Source organism: Thamnophis elegans, chromosome 15 (genome assembly GCF_009769535.1).
Source record: "Thamnophis elegans isolate rThaEle1 chromosome 15, rThaEle1.pri, whole genome shotgun sequence".
Classification (NCBI taxonomy): domain Eukaryota; kingdom Metazoa; phylum Chordata; class Lepidosauria; order Squamata; family Colubridae; genus Thamnophis; species Thamnophis elegans.
The window spans coordinates 44934538-44953807 of record NC_045555.1 but is presented as its reverse complement, the minus strand read 5'-3'; the positions used below and the strand labels follow the sequence as shown (position 1 = coordinate 44953807).

Genomic DNA, 19270 nt, shown 5'->3' with positions numbered 1-19270 from the left:
GCCAAAACAAAATGGCCACTGAGGCTACAGAGCCTATGGGCTAGGCGCCACGAGGTAGCCAAGCCCGCAAGGCAAGTGAGGGCGACGAAGGCCCTGCGAGGGGGGGGGGCCTGCGGAGCCCGAGAGGAGCAGCGGCGGCATTCTGATGGGGCGGGAGCGTTGAGGAACGGCGTCGGCATGCAGCGGCGGTGCTTCTGGCGGCTGCTCTGGACTGCTGGCGGTCCTTGGCAGCTTTTGGAGACAGCTGGAACGGCTGTGGTGTGAGGGGGGGGGTGCATAGCCCAACAGAGGTACCAGAGGTAGCAGCGCAGAACAGGGCTTCCAACGGCCATTGCCACAAGGTGCTGTTTGCCGGAGAGCTCTCTGCTGGCAATCTCCAGAGACAAAAGCCTCAAGAGCCAAGGTGGCGCAGTGGTTAAATGCAGCACTGCAGGCTACTGCTAGATCAGCAGTTCAGCGGTTCAAATCTCACCGGCTCAGGGTTGACTCAGCCTTCCATCCTTCCGAGGTGGGTAAAATGAGGACCCAGATTGTTGGGGGCAATATGCTGACTCTCTGTAAACCGCTTAGAGAGGGCTGAAAGCCCTATGAAGCGGTATATAAGTCTACTGCTATATAAGAATCTCTTCCCATAGCCCCGGGCTAGTTGAGAGACTTAGCTTTAAAGAGCTATCCTGATTCCTTCCAATTTAGATGAAATTTAGAACAAAATCCAATTAAATCCAATTTAAATAACTTTTAAAGTTGAGGAGAAAGCAGTTAGCACAGCCAGTTCGATCGAACTGAGTCTAGAAAAGCGGGAGGACACTCCCCTGAGGCGATGACATCCCTTTGGTAGACTCAGTTCTATTGGTTACCGACTGAGTTAACCCATGCATGACTGCTGTCTCCACCAATGTTGGAGAAGTGTCTGGGGGGTCAACCCTAGCTTTTCTGTCCATTGCAGCTAGGAATGTCAAATAGGGCCAAGAATGAATGTTTCTCTTGTAGCCAGCCCGGACGCTAGATCGGCCCGCTGAAAACTCTTGTCTTTTAAGAAACCCAGCCGAAGTTTCATGTGCTGCTCACTGAAGAGCCTGGACTCCCAGTGTAGGAGGGGCTGGCGCTACTAAACACGCAGTCAAGCTAAGTGCCTGAAGGACCCCATTCCAGTCAGCAAGCGGGATTAATTGCTTTGGCGGGCCATAGAGTGACAATCCCTGATTTAGTGCAATATAAAAAATGCAAAAAAAATTCTGCGAACCACCAAAATTTTCTTGCGGTCCCAAATACCACCAGTTGGTATTTGTTTTAACTCCCATCTGAGATCTACTGTATATAGTTGAACACAGAACTGTTACTGTGACATTTATTTAAGATTCTTCATTTAGTGTAATCCTTCAGGAGCTTCTAAAATACTATTTTACTGTCATCTTGCCCTGAAGCCATTAGAATGGGAATTGGAAATGGAAAGTAAGAATTATATGTAACATTCCTAAGATGTCTCAGACCTCAGCTCATTTTGTCTCATACTATAGCTGGCAAGGCATGGTTACTTCTTAACCCAGGATAGGACAGTTCTTCTGGTTAAATTGCACAAATAATCTGGATGCTCCGGTATTATAGTTGTGAGTAAAGTGACAGAAACGTTGGTCATAGCTAAGGCTGAAATTTCTTCAAACGATTACGCTGCATTAATGTCTCTGTAAACAGGAACTCAGATGTGGAATTCCTGTTAACGTTATAATCCTGTAATGAAATTACAGTACTGTAACGATTTTCCGCATGCAAGTGTAGTCAGATTAATAGAGCCGAGGTGGCGCAGTGGTTAGGGTGCAGTACTGCAGGCCACTTCAGCTGACTGTTTTCTGCAGTTCAGCGGTTCAAATCTCACCGGCTCAAGGTTGACTCAGCCTTCCATCCTTCCGAGGTGGGTGAAATGAGGACCCAGACTGTGGGGGCAATTTGCTGACTCTGTAAACCGCTTAGAGAGGGATGAAAGCCCTATGAAGCGGTATATAAGTCTAACTGCTATTGCTAATAAAAGCCAACACATTTTTTTAAAAAAAAAAACTAGGTTGCATATGTAGAATGTCAAGGTTTTTTTTATCATGAGTGGGTAAACAAATAGTGAAAGTTGTATTTGATAAGATATATTTATTATAAAAGAAAGCAGCTATATACAAGTTCTCCCACTTCTTTTAAATGTTGTGTTGCCATGTTTCACCAGTCAATATTCAAGGAGCATCATCTATTTCTCCTAAAGTCCATATAGAGAATTCACCTAAGTAGATACTTGTGTCAACTTAGCGATATGAAATCCCTCCTCTTCATCAGGTAAGGTAAGATAGCCTTGGAGGTTTGGGCTGACCATGGGTGTCAGAGAAGTAAACTTGTAATTCACAAATCTGTTTTGGCTTTTTTACTGAGTGGAGCGCCATCCTCTTCCTCATCTTCTGGAGGTTGAGGTTTCTTCACTGTATACACCACTCCACAGGCGGATTTCCTGGCTTCTGAAATTAAAGAAGAATGATTTAGAAACCCCGCCAATGGAAAAGTATGACGAGATGTGTGATGTAAGAACCTGTTCTAATGTAGACATTAATTTGCCTCTTCAAAATCTTGGCGCGTCTTATACTCTGGTGCATCTTATACTCCGAAAAATACAGTAATTCCAGTGTCTAGCCCACGGGTGTCAAACTCGCTGTGTCACATTGCCATCACGTGACGTATCCTGATGGTTTTTCTTCTTTTGCGGAGCTGAGGTGGGCGTGGCCTACGCGTGACACATCTGGCCCAGGGGTCGCCAGTTTTCCACTCCTTATCTAGCCAAGGTAACATAGAATTGAATTACCCAATGAAATATTATGGGGCAAAATAGCAGTCTTATGCAGAGGAAAGGAAGGTCAGCATCACAAGCCATAATGCGGTATTAAGCAATAATATCTTATCTTATATATCATTCACAATAACAAAATGCATCATTTTCCAAGATATTATTGTTAATAATAATAATTGTGGATTGTGGATAACCAATTTAAGTAAAATGCTTGCTATATAAAAATGGAATTTGGTGATATAAGCTGCATATAGAAACTAGAAATAACAAATGGAAAACGAAATGATAATAGTCGGAATACTTTTTTTAATGTTAAGGGCGAAAAATGATTTTGTTAAGAAAAATTTAAATTTAAGATGGAAATTTGGAAAGAAAACGGGGGTCCGAAATTAGAAATGACATGATGTAAAATTAACTATGTACAAGAAAGAATGTAAAAAGGGGGGGGAAAGCCAGGTCAACAATATTTTTCGAAAGGTTTTAAAATTTGTAACAAAAAATAAATAAAAATTGTAACAATAAGTAAGTAAGTAAATAAATAATGTAGTATTAAGCCATAATGAATCTGTGGGTTAGGATAGATTATCTCATTCTAACTCTGCAGTTGCCCCAGAAGCTAGCTTGGTACAAATCACTCCCTACTTTCTTGGTTATTTACAATTTATATGGTGAAGGACTCTAGTTAATCCAAGAAGATGCTTACAAATCAAATGCCTGTTCAGAAAAATAGGAGGGGACCACCTTTTTCAACCTGGAATCTTCCAAATAAGAATAAATACAAGTTTCTTGCAACCGAAAGCCATTTAAAATGAACAAAATCAGAATGGAATAAAATAACAATTGAAAACCAACAGCATAAAACTTATCTTCAAAAAGAAATCTGTTTTTTCCCCCTCTAGAAATTAGAGTTGCTGAAGGCAACTGAACCAATAAGGGAAATGTTCATCATCCCTTCTTTGTATTATACATCTTGTCAAGATGGCGCAGTGGTTAGGGTGCAGTATTGCAGGCCACTTCAGCTGACTGCTATCTGCAGTTCGGCTGTTCAAATCTCACCGGCTCAGGGTTGACTCAGCCTTCCATCCTTCCGAGGTGGGTAAAATGAGGACCCGGATTGTTGTTGGGGGCAATATGCTGACTCTGTAAACCGCTTAGAGAGGGCTGAAAGCCCTATGAAGCGGTATATAAGTCTAACTGCTATTGCTAATATTGGTAATGCACTAATATTACAATACAGCTAGACCCTCGGCTTACAACAGTTCAGGGACCATCCGAAGTGACGACGGCACTGAAAAAAGTGACTTACGACCATTTTTCACACTTATGGCCATTTCAGCATTCCCATGGTCACGTGGTCAAAATTCAGATGCTTCGCGACTGATTCATATTCATGACGGTCGCAGTGTCCTGGGGTCTTGCGATCACCTTTTGTGACTTTCCGACAAGCAAAGTCGGTGTGTGTGTGTGTGTCAGATTCACTTAACAACCGTGCTACTAACTTAACAACTACAGCGATTCACTTAAAGACGGTAGCCAGAAAGGTTGTAAAATTGAGCGAAATTCACTTTACAACCGGGTCACTTAGCAATAGCGATAGAGCCGAGGTGGTGCAGTGGTTAGGGTGCAGTACTGCAGGCCACTTCAGCTGACTGCTAACTGCAGTTCGGCGGTTCAAATCTCACCGGCTCAAGGTTGACTCAGCCTTCCATCCTTCCGAGGTGGGTAAAATGAGGACCCGGATTGTTGTTGGGGGCAATATGCTGACTCTGTAAACCGCTTAGAGAGGGCTGAAAGCCCTATGAAGCGGTATATAAGTCTAACTGCTATTGCTATTGCTATAAATTGTGGTCGAACGTCGAGGACTGTTTGTACAAAGTTCATCCCTCTTTGGACTCACCTCCATGCAGAAGGACGGATCGGCTGTTGGTTGAAACAGCTGCCTTGCCATGGCTTTCTGAAAGGCCGAATAACCAACCTCTGCAATTTTCATTAAGGATTCTTCACGTCTCAAAAGATAAACATGCTTTTCATCAGTGGACAAGAGTGAATGCAATTCAGGGGAAAAGAAAGAAAGAACTCAAACGATATTGTTGGGGTCCGCCAACTGCCAGCAGAGCTGGCAGTTGATTCGGACAGTGAGGAGGTTGGGGAGGAACATGGGCCAGTCCTGGAGTCTGGGGAAGGCTCGGACGAGAGCTCTGTGTTGGAGGCAGAGATGGGGCCAAGGCCGTCCGACAGTTATCACCTGCCTTTGGAATCGGATATCAGCGGGGCAGAAGAACAGCTGGAGCCCGTTCCCGATGTGCACATATGCAGAGCTCCCAGGAGAAGGGAACAGCTAAGGGCCGACTCGGTAGTAAAGGCACAGGTGGACGGTGAATGGTCCCTCCCAGAGGGAATAAAGAGGAGTGGAGTTTGCAGGAAACAATTACTTCAATTCATCCGGGTGAAGATCTCTGTTCCTGACTTCTTGCCAAGTAATTGCTGCTACAAGGTGGCGTTTGAAAGATATCGATCTGGCAACTCTCCAAGCCTAATAAAGGTCTGTAGTTGTGAAATCTCATGAAAGTCCACGCTTGCCAGGACTTTGCTGGAGAGGAATTCCCTTTAACCTAAATAAAAGAGGTTTTATTGGGACAAGGAGTCTGCTTCGTGCTCTTGGGAAGCCTAGGTCAGAAGACTCTGCCTATCTACCTGTGCCGGAATAAGAGGGCGGGAGAAAAAAATGAGATCAGAAATCTCGGCCAATGGAAGGATTCCTCTTATTACATCCTTTCCTGGCCATAGGCATTAGGTCAGTGTTTCTCAACCTTGTCAACTTGAAGATGTCTGGACTTCAACTCCCAGAATTCTCCAGCCAGCGAATGCCTTGAAGATGTCTGGACTTCAACTCCCAGAATTCTCCAGCCAGCAAATGCTGGCTGGGGAATTCTGGGAGTTGAAGTCCAGACATCTTCAAGTTGACAAGGTTGAGAAACACTGCATTAAGGTATTAAATGTATCTGATATCTGGCAGAAAATCTAGGTTTTATTTCCCTGATTCTTTTTCATTCTAAACTGAGTCAGTATTTACGCCTTTAAGGTCAAACCTCTGCAAATTCTATTCTTCAAACCAAGGCAGATTCGTTTCTTTTTTCTAGCCTGTTTTGCTGACGTATCAGTAATACCGAGGTGCAGTATCCTGATGGCCATGTTTCATATGCCATTTCTTATCCAAAACTTTTACATCACTCAAGGAAGAGATGCTATTCTATGCCTGATTGTCCCTTTTTTCAGATATGTATCTGTTCTGACCATCCTTCTTCGCTCGTTCACAGACGACAGTCAGACAGACTTAAAAGGAAATAACTTTATCAGTCTCGGCTCACGCTGGCTGCGAGCCCAAAACAAACACAGATAAAGTCTCCTGCAAACAAGGGTTACGCAGCAGAATGCAGAAACAAAACTCTTACAGCACCAAGTTTTCAGGAAGCAAAATCACTTATCCAAGTGTCTCACAAACGCAAACACTGAATTCTCCATAAACAAACGACGAACGTTGACTTCTGCAACCAGGGCGTGGCACCATCAGTCCTTTTATCTCCAGAAGACCACACTAACGAGCCCCAGCTGCATTGTTATTCCTGCATCCCGACTCAACTCACAGCAAACTTCTGCTGAGTCACAACATGCATCATAGCATCTTTCACAGTTCGGGCCTTTTATCGATTCATTTTAAAAGGATACAAATTAGCCACATCATACGGACTTCGCAACTGGATAGGCTACAACAGAAAGGGGGGGGGAGGGAGGAAAGAGATGAATACAGATGCAGATCATAAATTGTTAATTACGTACATGCGAATGAAAGCACTGCACTCCGAGAGTCAATACTTGGATCATACAAGAGAAGCATTCTTCCTCCAGCCATTAAACAGCTCATTAATTTTGACAGGAGACGAGCTGGGTTATATAATTACCGCTTAAATAGTCAAGATTTTATGTAACAACATCAGCTTTCTCCCACCAAAAGAAATATTCAATTTTTGCCAAAATATGTGTAATAGAAGAGAATTTATCACGGTCTGCTATGTTTCCAAAACCATGGACAGTGAAATTTCACATGTGCAAGCTTAATTTTAGAGGTGTATTGGCTCAGTGGCTTAAAGACACTGGAATTACTGCATTTTTCGGAGTATAAGATGCACCAGTGTATAAGACGCACCAAGATTTTGAAGAGGCAAATTGAAAAAAAGTTTTTGCACTCTGCAGACCTCCCAAAAATGGCCCGTTTTTTGTGAAAATGGGCCTGTTTTTTGTCAAAAAAACGGGCATAGCTTTTAGGAAGCTTATAGAGTGCTCCTGGGGGCTGGGGGGCAAAAACGAGCAAGAAATGGCCCATTTTTCGCTCATTTTTGCCCTCCCCACCCCTAGGAGCACTCTGGAAGCCTCCTAAGCACGCCCATTTCTGCAAAGGGGGCAGGGTTTCGGGAGGCCAAAAATGCTCTATTCAGTGTACAAGACGCACCCAGATTTTCATCCTCTTTTTAAAGGTGCGTCTTATACGCCGAAAAATACGGTATAAAGTGTAAAATATAGGTTCTCTGCATTCTGGCAGTTTGAGCCCTAGCACCACATGACGGGGTGAGTCCCCATCACTTGCCTCAGCTTCTGCCAACCTAGCAGTTCTGGGTGTCAAATTCTGGGTGTCAAAGGCTGGATGCAGCATTAGCCACTGGAGAAGGAAGATAGACATATCTATCTTCCCTCTGATCACATTCATACTCCTCCCATCAAGCCAAATGGAAGCAGTGACATTTGTGGGTGGTGTGTGTGTGTGTGTGTGTGTGTGTGTGTGTGACAAAGTCAAAATGGTGGTCACATCAATGCAATCTAACACGTCCAAAAGGGGCTGGCCTTTGAACGTGCTGCCATGACCACCATCTTGGATTTTTTGACACCCCTGCCTGGACTGGAGTGTGATGATGGAAAAAGAGAGCTCAGAAAACCTGAGTAACTGAATCATTTGATTAGACTACGGGGATTTAACATGAAATACATCTGATGTTCAGCAAGTAGGTACCATATTTCCCCCCCCACGATTTCTTTCATATCTACACTGAGTCAGTATTTACAGACTGATGGGCAAGTTGTCGCAGTTCCAGCAGAGTTTTTGACAAGCCACTGAATGAAAAGTGTAATTATCAGCTGGAAGGTTTAGCAGTAGACTTATATACCGCTTCATAGGCCTATCAGGCCTCTCTAAGCAGTTTACAGAGAGTCAGCATATTGCCCCCAACAATCTGGGTCCTCATTTTACCCACCTCGGAAGGATGGAAGGCTGAGTCAACCCTGAGCCGGTGAGATTTGAACCGCTGACCTGCTGATCTAGCAGTAGCCTGCAGTGCTGCATTTAACCACTGCGCCACCTTGGCTCTTAAAAGGTACCAGAGGATCCCTTGACTTTGTAATGGAAGGAAGCAGAGAATTTGGGGCATCTGAACGAGCCACAGAAAATCAAATATGGATTGGCTGAATCAAATATGGGCTGCATTAAACAGAGGAGGCATCTATTGAAACAATTGCTGATCCTTAAGGAATCGGAGTGACACCCAAGGCTATCCGTACCTTTTCAGCTCCGCTGGACAGAACGATATTCTAGGAAAGAAGAACAATGCAATTATTATTTATTTTAGGCATTGAATCCACATAATTGGGCAGAATTGCTAGAGCACCACATTCTCAGAGAACGTTCCCATCTGACCAAATGTCAGGATGTTCTTTTTGGAGGACAAAAGCTAAAACACCGAGCTCTCTCTCTGAAATAAACTGAAGAATAAAAAGGGGGAGGAAAAAAACCTTGCTCTTCTGTCACTCTCTAGAAGTTTCCTTTTCTTCATGTATTTACTGCTTATTTTAATGGGAAGGGAGGGAAGGAAGGAGGGAGGGAGGGAGGGAAGGAAGGAGGGAGGGAAGGAAGGAGGGAGGGAAGGAAGGAAGGGAAGAAGGAAGGAACATTCCTTGCAAAGTTTAAATCTAGAAGACTGAGTACAAGGTAAAAGGATGAAAGCTGACTCAAATATCAGTCTTTAGACGGGATTAATATGTATGTATGTTGGGTGGGAGTAAATAGCGTTTGAGTCCCAAGGCCAAATCAAAGTGGATACGTCTGGTGGAAAAATATCCATTTTCCCACCAGATGTGTTTCCAGGTGTAAGTACCGTCAAATTGTTCTTTGTCCTTTTTTTTATGCTCCTATCTCGTCTTAATTTTCTTTTTTTTTCTTTTTCCCCTTCCTTCCTTCCTTCCTTTTTTGTTTTAATATTGTGCCCATTTCATTAAAAGAAACTACAAACCCTAAATCTGGTAAGCCATCCCATTATATTAAACGAAACTCAAATGTTAAATTAAAACAATGCCATTAACGAGATTACTCCTCAAGCGTTTCAGGAATTTCCCTTTCTCCCTTAAAATATAAGGTCAGATTTTTTTCCCCTTCCTTTCTCAAGTTTGCATTTTTAATTTTTTTAAATTTTTCTTTAAGATTAAAGGCTGTCTTTGTTAATTGCGTATATGTAAACATAATAATTAAGTAAAATTCTGGCAATTCATTCTGGCACCAGAGGAGGAAATCGGGGCGATTTTCTCGGAAGACAAACTGATTCTTTATTCCTTTTTTCAGAAATTTCTAGCAGCATTCCTGGTGTCAGAACCTCTCCATTAGATAATTAGGAAAGAAGACCACGAGACTCCATGTGTAGAAATCAAGTGTACTTTTACTAATTATAAATGATTAAAGGCATAGCGAAGCGAAGTCTGATTATTTAGGTGTGAAAGCAATTGATATATAGAATAGCCCATTCCCCACCCCTTGGCATCACAGCTACAGTCCAATCATAATTCTCCCAAGTGTCAGGTGTGAGATAACTTCAAAAGGCATCATGAAGATGAAATGTTGGTGCCGTTAGTCCTGGCGGGAATCTCCTCCGCATGCGTAGTCAGACAGGCAGCTGAACTCCAGAACCTTCCTCCAGCACAATTAGTAACCCCTCCCAAATACCATGCCCTCCCTCCCCGTTTCATGGCAGTCGAAGCAACAGCAAAGCAGAGGCTGACACCTGGGGAGACTGGGGGGGCATGCCCATATTTATACATGCACGGGCACTAATCGCAACCCCCCCCCTTTTTCAGTAGCAAGTGTTCAAGGCCTCCTCAGCACCTTAGGTTTTGCCAAAAGGCCCTGTACGCAGCTCACTGGTTAAGATATTTTCTTTGATTTCCTTCCCAAAGATGCTTTTCAAAAGACAACTGGGCTTTCTTGTTTTTTTTCCCCCCTTGAAAATGTTTTGCTTCTTGGATGAGAAGCAAAATGTTTTCAAGGGGAAAAAAACCCCAAGAAAGTCCAGTTGCCTTTTGAAAAATGTCTTTGGGACAACCTTTAACTTTTAATAAATTTATATGCCGCCCAATCCCGGGCGGCTTACAGCAAAAGTTAATATAAGGAGTTAAAAAAGAGAAACAATTTAAAAAGATACAATTTAAAACAACACACCATACACTCAATCTGGGTGGGGCTGGACCTCATTCCTGAAGTCAACAGCCCCAGGCCTGCCAGAATAGCCAGGTTTTAATGGCTTCCCGGAAGGCCGAGAGAGTGGGGAGGGTCCGGATCTCTATGGGTAGATCGTTCCACAGGGTCGGAGCAGCTACAGAGAAGGCCCTCCTCTGAGGAGCCGCCAGCCGGCATTGACCGGTCGACGGCACCCGGAGAAGGCCCAGCCTGTGAGTTCTTATTGGCCGTTGGGAGGTATGTGGCAGGAGGCGGTCTCCCAGATATTCAGGTCCTAAGCCATGTAGGGCTTTAAAGGTAATGACCAACACCTTGAAGTGTGTGCGGAGTCCGATCGGAAGCCAGTGTAGCTCGCGGAGGACAGGTGTAATATGGGTGTATCTAGGTACACCCATAATCGCTCGCGCGGCTGCGTTCTGGACTAACTGTAGTCTCCGAACACAAGTTAAAAGTTAACTGGTTAACTTCAACGTCAACCACGGTCTGGATGGTTGAGAATCTCCACAAGCATTTGATTTCCTTCAGGATTTTGTTAGCTTTTCAGGTGGAAAGTCATGGCAAACAACTCGTTCTCCTCTTCGCTTAACACAGATTAGTTGGACTTATTGAACAGATGACTGCTGATAAATCCATTTATTATCATTGCTGTAGGAGGGGTACCTAGGGAGGAGTAGGATGTCAAAAAAAAATATCACAATGACGGTTGCAACTCTATGATCAAAGCCCCATTCCTTTGTGCATGTGTCAACACATTAGAATTAATTTAATTTAATTTATTAGATTAATAGGCCGCCCAATCCCGGAGGATTCCGGGCGGCTTACACAGAACAAGAAAAGAAAAACAAACAAAATAAAAATAAAGATTAAAATTCTCCAACACGCATACATTCAAATTGGGGTTGGACCCTACATAATAAGGTCAACAGCCCCAGGCCTGCCGGAACAGCCAGGTCTTAACAGCTTTTCTGAAGGCCATGAGGGTGGGCGAGGTCCGGACCTCTTGGGGTAGCTGATTCCACAGGGTCGGAGCAACCACAGAGAAGGCTCACCTCCGACACCCCGCCAGCCAACACTGTCCGGTTGACGGCGTCCTAAGGAGGCCCACCCTGTGTGATCTTATCGGCCGTTGGGAGGTATGTGGCAGTAGGCGGCCTCGCAAATACGCTGGTCCTGAGCCATGTAGGGCTTTAAAGGTAATGACCAACACCTTGAATTGCATCCGGAGACCAATTGGCAGCCAGTGCAGCTCGTGGAGGACAGGTGTAATATGGGTGTATCTCGGTACACCCAATATCGCTCGCGCGGCTGCATTCTGGACTAGCTGCAGTCTCCGAACGCTTTTCAGGGGTAGCCCCATAGAATGGCTGAGGCTTCGGCTACATGGTCTGGCTGCCATTCTGATTTTTTTCAAATCCCCCACCTCCGCACTCCCCAGCGTTCCAAAATATAAGGGTAAGTAAGCAAGTTACGTTACGTTAATTCATACCAGATAATTAGAGATTCTAGGGACGGAAGACATGGCGCAAACACCTTTGATCTCACCTTTCCACGGCAGATCTGCATCAGGCTGAAGGCATTCGAGATTGTGTACCGTCGCATTGTGGAGTCTTTGATGGCGGGGACGTAAATAAGTTCGAAGTAGACACCTCGCTCTATTGCCTTGACAAGAAAGAGAAAAAATAATCACGTTGAATTAAATGGGGACGGATAGGGGGAATAAGAGACAGCCACTGGGATGAAGTGATTGCCTAAAACATGACACCAGACCCTAACCCTAACCCTAACTTCGACAACAGGTCACAAACAAAACAAGACAGAATTGGTAAACTACAACAAGTTCTGGCTACTAATTGAAGTTGGCTATTGAAAATACCATGCAAGTTATTCCCAGGTGTAGTGCTGAATTTAACATGTTTGATTGATTGGATTGATTTGATTTTATTACATTTATATGCCGCCCTTTTCCCCAAGGGGACTCAGGGCGGCTCACAATTCAAATCAGGGGAAGGGGGTACAGACAAAAAATAAAAGACGGAACATAACAATACGTAATTTAAAAACACACAGCAGTCATACCATTCGAGACGGGGAGCAACAGCTCTTTAGCCCCAGGCCTGTCGGAACAGCCAGGTTTTGAGGGCTTTGCGGAAGGCCTGGAGGGTGGTGAGGGTTCGAATCTCCACGGGGAGCTCGTTCCAGAGGGCCGGAGCAGCCACAGAGAAGGCTCTCCTCCGGGTAGTCGCCAGTTGGCATTGGCCGGCGGATGGAATTCGGAGGAGGCCTAATCTGTGGGATCTAATCGGTCTATTGGAGGTAATTGGCAGCAGGCGGTCTCTCAAGTACCCAGGTCCAATACCATGAAGGGCTTTATAAGTGACGACTAGCGCCTTGAAGCGTATCCGAAGACCAATAGGCAGCCAGTGCAGCTCGCGGAGGATAGGTGTTACGTGGGTGAACCGAGGTGCACCCACGATCGCTCGCGCGGCTGCATTCTGGACAAGCTGAAGTCTCCGAATGCTCTTCAAGGGCTGCCCCATGACTAAATCAGAAGGTTTCCTGCTACCTGTGAAAGCAGCCAGTAATGTGTTAGTTTCTATCAGTAACGGGATTCAAATAATTTAACAACCGGTTCTCTGCCCTAATGATTTCTTCCAACAACCAGTTCACCAAACTGCTCAGAAAGTTAACAACTGGTTCTCCCCGAAGTGGTGCGAACTGGCTGAATCCCACCACTGGTTTCTGTTGTGACTCAGCAGAAGTCTCCTGTGAGTCTTTTCGGGATGCAAGATTAACAATGCAGCTGGGGCTCGTTAGTGGGTCCTCTGGTGATAAAAGGACGGATGGTGCCACGCCCTGGTTGCAGGAGTCAACGTTCATTCGTTCGTTTCAACATTCATTGATCATCGGTCGTGGTTTATTTGAAAGACACTTGGAGAAGTGATTGGCTTTCTGTAACCCTGATTCAAGGAGACACTTGGAGAAGTGCATTGCTTTGTAAGAGTTTTTGTTTGGTATTCTGTTATCTCATCAGAGACTTTATTTATGTTTATTTTGGGGCTCGCAGCCAGTCTGAGCCGAGAACTGATAAAGTGAGTTCCTTTTACGTTTGTCTGCCTGTCGTCTGTTAACGAGCGGAGAAGGGGGGGACAGAACAGGTTTCTATCCACCCAATAAAACCACAAAGAGAAATATCAAGGCATTTATTAAAAGACCCCCTTACCACATTGACAGATGGTCTCTTGATGAAGAAGGGCAGCTTTTCCGTCACATCAACACACACCAAGTCTACATCTAAGGTTGTGCATGCCACCTAAATTATCATCATGGAAGCATATGGTCAGACAGTACACATCAAAAGAAACTGTTTCATGCAGAAGTGATAATTGTGTTTCCAGCAGGATCAGCACAATATTTAGCCGGACAATCTCGAAAGACCAAAGTTATATTGCATAAAGTTGGGAGTCTCAAATCTTCTACTGCAAAACAGGCTATAAACCATCCAGCTTCCATCAGCTTGCCAGCCACACCCAGCCTGATGTGATTTTTGTGATACTTCCTCCTGTATACTCCTGTGAAGGCAGAGTTAAATTCACTAAAAAGTGGTACAAGGTTGCAATAGCAATAGCAGTTAGACTTATATACCGCTTCATAGGGCTTTCAGCCCTCTCTAAGCGGTTTACAGAGTCAGCATATTGCCCCCAACAACAATCCGGGTCCTCATTCAGCCGAGGTGGCGCAGTGGTTAGGGTGCAGTACTGCAGGCCACTTCAGCTGACTGTTATCTGCAGTTCAGCGGTTCTAATCTCACCGGCTCAAGGTTGACTCAGCCTTCCATCCTTCCGAGGTGGGTGAAATGAGGACCCAGACTGTGGGGGCGATATGCTGACTCTGTAAACCGCTTAGAGAGGGCTGAAAGCCCTATGAAGCAGTATATAAGTCTAACTGCTATTGCTATTTTACCCACCTCGGAAGGATGGAAGGCTGAGTCAACCCTGAGCCGGTGAGATTTGAACAGCCGAACTGCAGAACTGCAGTCAGCTGAAGTAGCCTGCAGTGCTGCATTTAACCACTGCGCCATCTCGGCTCGGCACGCAGGATTAGCCCAGAAATTTGTAGGTAGGACCTGTTTCACAAGGCACTTAAATACAAAAATCCTTTCCTAATCAGCAATCTAATCTAGGGGAAATATATATTTTAGTAGTTGCTATTTTTAGCTAGATTGATTGGTTCCCCGTGAATGACGTAGAGCTTTATAAAGTACATTGCCACATACACCTTGCCATTCTCTGACATTTTATCAGCATTGTTCTTCAAAAAGAGAACATTTAAAAAAATCCGCACAGAAAAACAGAGCCAGTCTTCTGAAAGGGTTCTTAGAAATAGTAAAAATCTGCCACTAAAAACAAAACTTTAACCCAATGTTCACCAAGATCAAAAATGCTGTGAAAACTTTTGGGGGACAAAGGCCCTGATTTCCCCCCCCCCTCCCCTCCATATCCTGCAGAAATAGAAACAATGGATTTAGCATAAAGAAAGGGAAGGATTCTTTACTACTATCACCAGAGATAAATGACAATTTCCAGTCTCCATAATCAAAGCAAGGGCGCCATCTGCTGAAGAGTGGATTGTTAGCTGTAGGATAAATGCTATGCAAAAGTCCCAACTTTCTGGAAGAATAGAATAGGAATAGAATAGAAAAATAAAGAATGGAGAATAGAATAGAAAAAATAAAGAATGGAGAATAGAGAATAGAATAGAAAAAATAAAGAATAGAGAATAGAACAGAATAAAATAGAATAGAATAGAAAAAATAAAGAATAGAGAATAGACTAGAGAATAGAACATAGAATAGAATAGAAAAAATAAAGAATAGAGAATAGAATAGAAAAAATAAAGAATGGAGAATAGAGAATAGAACATAGAATAGAATAGAAAAAATAAAGAATGGAGAATAGAATAGAAAAAATAAAGAATGGAGAATAGAGAATAGAATAGAAAAAATAAAGAATAGAGAATAGAACAGAATAAAATAGAATAGAATAGAAAAAATAAAGAATAGAGAATAGAATAGAAAAAATAAAGAATAGAGAATAGAACATAGAATAGAATAGAAAAAATAAAGAATAGAGAATAGAATAGAAATTCCAGCCACAATTAATATGAATATTAATGGCTAAACTAAATGTAATCCGTTCTAATCTTGATTGCAGGAAAAACGATTTCAGCAACAGAGTAGTAAATGTGTGGAACACTTTACCTGATCCTGTTGTTAGTTCCTCCAACCCTGTTTCCTTTTACCTTAAGCTCTCTACCGTGGACCTTATGCGTTCCTTAGAGCCGAGGTGGCGCACTGGTTAGAGTGCAGTACTGCAGGCTACTTCAGCTGACTGCTAGTCCGGCAGTTCGGCTGTTCAAATCTCACCGGCTCAGGGTTGACTTAGCCTTCCATCCTTCCGAGGTGGGTAAAATGAGGACCCGGATTGTTGTTGGGGGCGATATGCTGACTCTGTAAACCGCTTAGAGAGGGCTGAAAGCCCTATGAAGCGGTATATAAGTCTAACTGCTATTGCTATTGCCAAGAGGTCCCTAGTGTGAGACACTAGCATGCCTATCATCCCTGTCCTATTGTCCCCATTTATATGTACTCATTTTATGTGTTTATGGCTATGTTCTGCTTATTTATATCCATTTATTTTGTGTCCATGTCTATACTGATACTTGTTTTCTTGTTGACAAATAAATAAATAAATTAGGATCGTAACCCAAGTCTTACTTGTACTTGGTATAGCAATAGCAATAGCAGTTAGACTTATATACCGCTTCATAGAGCTTTCAGCCCTCTCTAAGCGGTTTACAGAGTCAGCATAATTGCCCCCAACAACAATCCGGGTCCTCATTTCACCCACCTCGGAAGGATGGAAGGCTGAGTCAACCTTGAGCCGGTGAGATTTGAACAGCCGAACTGCAGAACTGCAGTCAGCTGAAGTAGCCTGCAGTGCTGCATTTAACCACTGCGCCACCTCGGCTTGGCAAGCAAATTTTCTTCCTAAATTTCTTCCTTTGCCCTCTCATTGACATTTCAGTTCCCATGCCAGGGAAAGGCCCACTTACGTGAAAGAGTTTCGCATTCTTAGGAAATACAGCAAAGATGTCATAATATTTGATATTTGTGGACGTCGCTCTCTGGATATAGAAAAACAAAACAAACAAAAAAATCAAAACAAATATAACCTGTTGTCAGATTAAAAAGGAAGAACGCTTGTGTCTTATGTAACACGCACAAATATTGAGTAATTCAGTGGCCAAACAATAGACAGAAGCTTATGCTGTTCCATTCAATATCAAAGCTGTTGCTAGCACTGTGAAATCAATCAGAGGGAACAAAGACTCTTTGTCAAACTCTTAGGATTTCAATTACTCAAAATAAACCCAGAACATCTCTAATGTGTCAAAACCTTATACATCGGTGCATCTTATACTCTGAAAAATACGGTAATTATTCTAAACAACGTTTTAAGAAATAAAATTAACTGGTTTAATGTGGGGAAATGTTTCCAAAGAGCCCTATCAGAAGGTTTTTTTTCATTATTTTTTCTATTTGCCTTTATCTCATTTTTTAATTATTCTTATAATTGATTTAATTATAATTTAATTATTCTTATAAATAATTCAAGGCAGCAATCATACCTAATACTCCTTCCTTGTCCTCTTTTCCCCACCACAGTAATCCTGTCACCCAACCAGTCTTCGTATCTGAGGCAGTAGTAGAACTATGATTAATCTAATAATAATAGTCATCATCATCCCTTTAGCGTTACATTTAGGGTTAGGGTTAGCGTTACGTTTAGGGTTAGCGTTAGCGTTAGGGTTAGGTTTAGGGTTAGAGCGCGCTTCTGTCGGCATGCTATTGTTGGCGCGCTTCAGCGCTCATTTGTCGGCGTGGTTTAGAACTCGCGGTTTTGTCACTGCGGTTTAATCGGGCGCGCTTTTGTCGGGCGCCCTTTTGTCGGTGAACCCCTAGATACATATAAATTTTGAACTTATTAGACCTGAATTTCCTGACTTTGCAAAACATCACCCTACTCAGAACTGCCTATATACTCAGACGCTACTTAGGTCCTTGGTTAGGACTTGAACTAGACTGTGAATCAAACTGAAGATTAACCATAATAATAATAACAGCAGCAACCATAATAATAAATTAAATTTTATCCTTTTCTATTTGTAGTGGAATAGAGTTCCACTGGTTACCAGAAAGAGAAGGCAAAAACAGCCTTCAGCGATCCCCTCTTATTACCAAGCAGCAGGATATATCCCACACCCCTTCCTTAACAAAGGATTGTGAAGCAAGAGAGCTTGCAAAAACTGCTTTACAAACTTACCAGAACATTGCAGTGGGATGGATCAGAAACCACTAGTGTCAGCCTTGATAAAATCTTAATTGGCTTGGATTTCCCCTGTAAAGGAAAAAAAACATGTGAGAACAGAAACCTAAGCCTACACATTATTGGAGGAGGATACTGTATTCTCAATAGGAGCCTACACAAATCTTCATCACCACAGAGACGTGTCCTTTCCTTAATTCAGAAAACCTACAGCACCTCCCACCTCTTCCAGGGTTCTTAATCAGACGGCCCACCTTGAAAGCAAACACAGCGCCATGTGTTACTTCGTGAGCCGACAAATGCGCGGCCGACAAATGCACGCCAACAAAACAGCCGTGACAAAACGGCGACGTTGAAAGCGCGCCCACAAAACCGCGATTACGGTTTTTAGGTTAGGATTAGGGTTAGGTTTAGGGTTGTTAACGTTGTTACCCTTGTTTTCGCGTTGTTTTCTAGGGCGTGCTTTTGTCGGCGCGCATTTGTCGGCACGCTTTAGTGGGCGCGCTTTCAACGTCACCGTTTTGTCACGGCGGTTTTGTCGGCGCGCATTTGTCGGGCACGCATTTGTCGGTGAACCGTGTTACTTTACTCTACGTAAAGTAAGACAAGGAAGTCCACAACTTTCTTGTCTTACTTTACAACCTCAATTCGTTTTGCAGCCACAGCTAGGAAAGTACCACTAAAGCCATCTCATTTGTGAGACGGGGAGACTATATCAACTTGATTAAATAAGTAAATCAACATTATTCAGTTGTAATCGGTTATTTTTAATAAAGGTGGTGCTGTTTGACATTTTAATTACTTTAGGGTTTATTTTGTTTCATTTTCCGCATTATCATTTACTACTTACTTTTCAATTTGTTTTCCACTCCTGTTATTCAGTAAATATATCAAGATTGTATATGCGCGTGTAAGCTAAAGATTCCTTAAAGTTGCTCTGCTCATTAGTGTTTTCTGGAGAGCTCAAGCAGGATGAGAGGATGCTGACAACATAGCTTTGCCCCTTTTTATATGTCACACTTGAGCACATATTAAAAAGGGTGTAGTTTAATAACACAATTGTCTCCCCTCTTCACCCCCACCCATAGATACTTCTGGTTTTAAGTGGTCATTCCTCTTTATTTATTCATTGAATCCAACTTGCCACAGGGCTGCTCTGGACAGCTTACAACAGTAAAGCAGAAAAAATAAATAAAACAAAACACAAAAATAATTTTACAGCCATGAAACAATAGAAATAAATGATAAACTCCTTCCACTTATGACCATATGACTGCAACTTTGCTGCTTGTATATTTATGGTTTATATTGCTTCCTAGTATGATTTGATTGCTTATTTGTACCCTATGATGACTATCATTAAGTACTGTGCCTTATGATTCGTGATAAATGTATCTTGTCTTTTTATGTACACTGAGAACTTATGCACCAAAGACAAATTCCTTGTGGCCAATCACACCTGGCCAATAAAGAATTCTATTCTATTCTATTCTATTCTACTCTACTCTACACTACTTT

General features: G+C 43.0%; 1 protein-coding gene across 1 annotated transcript in view; it reads right to left on the bottom strand.

Annotated features, from left to right (window-relative positions):
* Positions 1–2119: 2119 nt before the first annotated feature.
* LOC116518832 (ribonuclease P protein subunit p30-like) overlaps positions 2120–19270 on the bottom strand; it is a 29068-nt gene continuing 11917 nt past the window's right edge. The window contains exons 4-11 of the mRNA XM_032232364.1: positions 17750–17824; positions 16479–16550; positions 13588–13677; positions 11910–12026; positions 8426–8455; positions 6545–6582; positions 4716–4795; positions 2120–2492 (exon numbers count right to left, since the gene is read on the bottom strand). Of these exons, the coding sequence (XP_032088255.1) occupies positions 2380–2492; positions 4716–4795; positions 6545–6582; positions 8426–8455; positions 11910–12026; positions 13588–13677; positions 16479–16550; positions 17750–17824 (615 nt within the window). The 3' untranslated portion in view covers positions 2120–2379. The remainder of the gene's footprint in view (positions 2493–4715; positions 4796–6544; positions 6583–8425; positions 8456–11909; positions 12027–13587; positions 13678–16478; positions 16551–17749; positions 17825–19270) is intronic.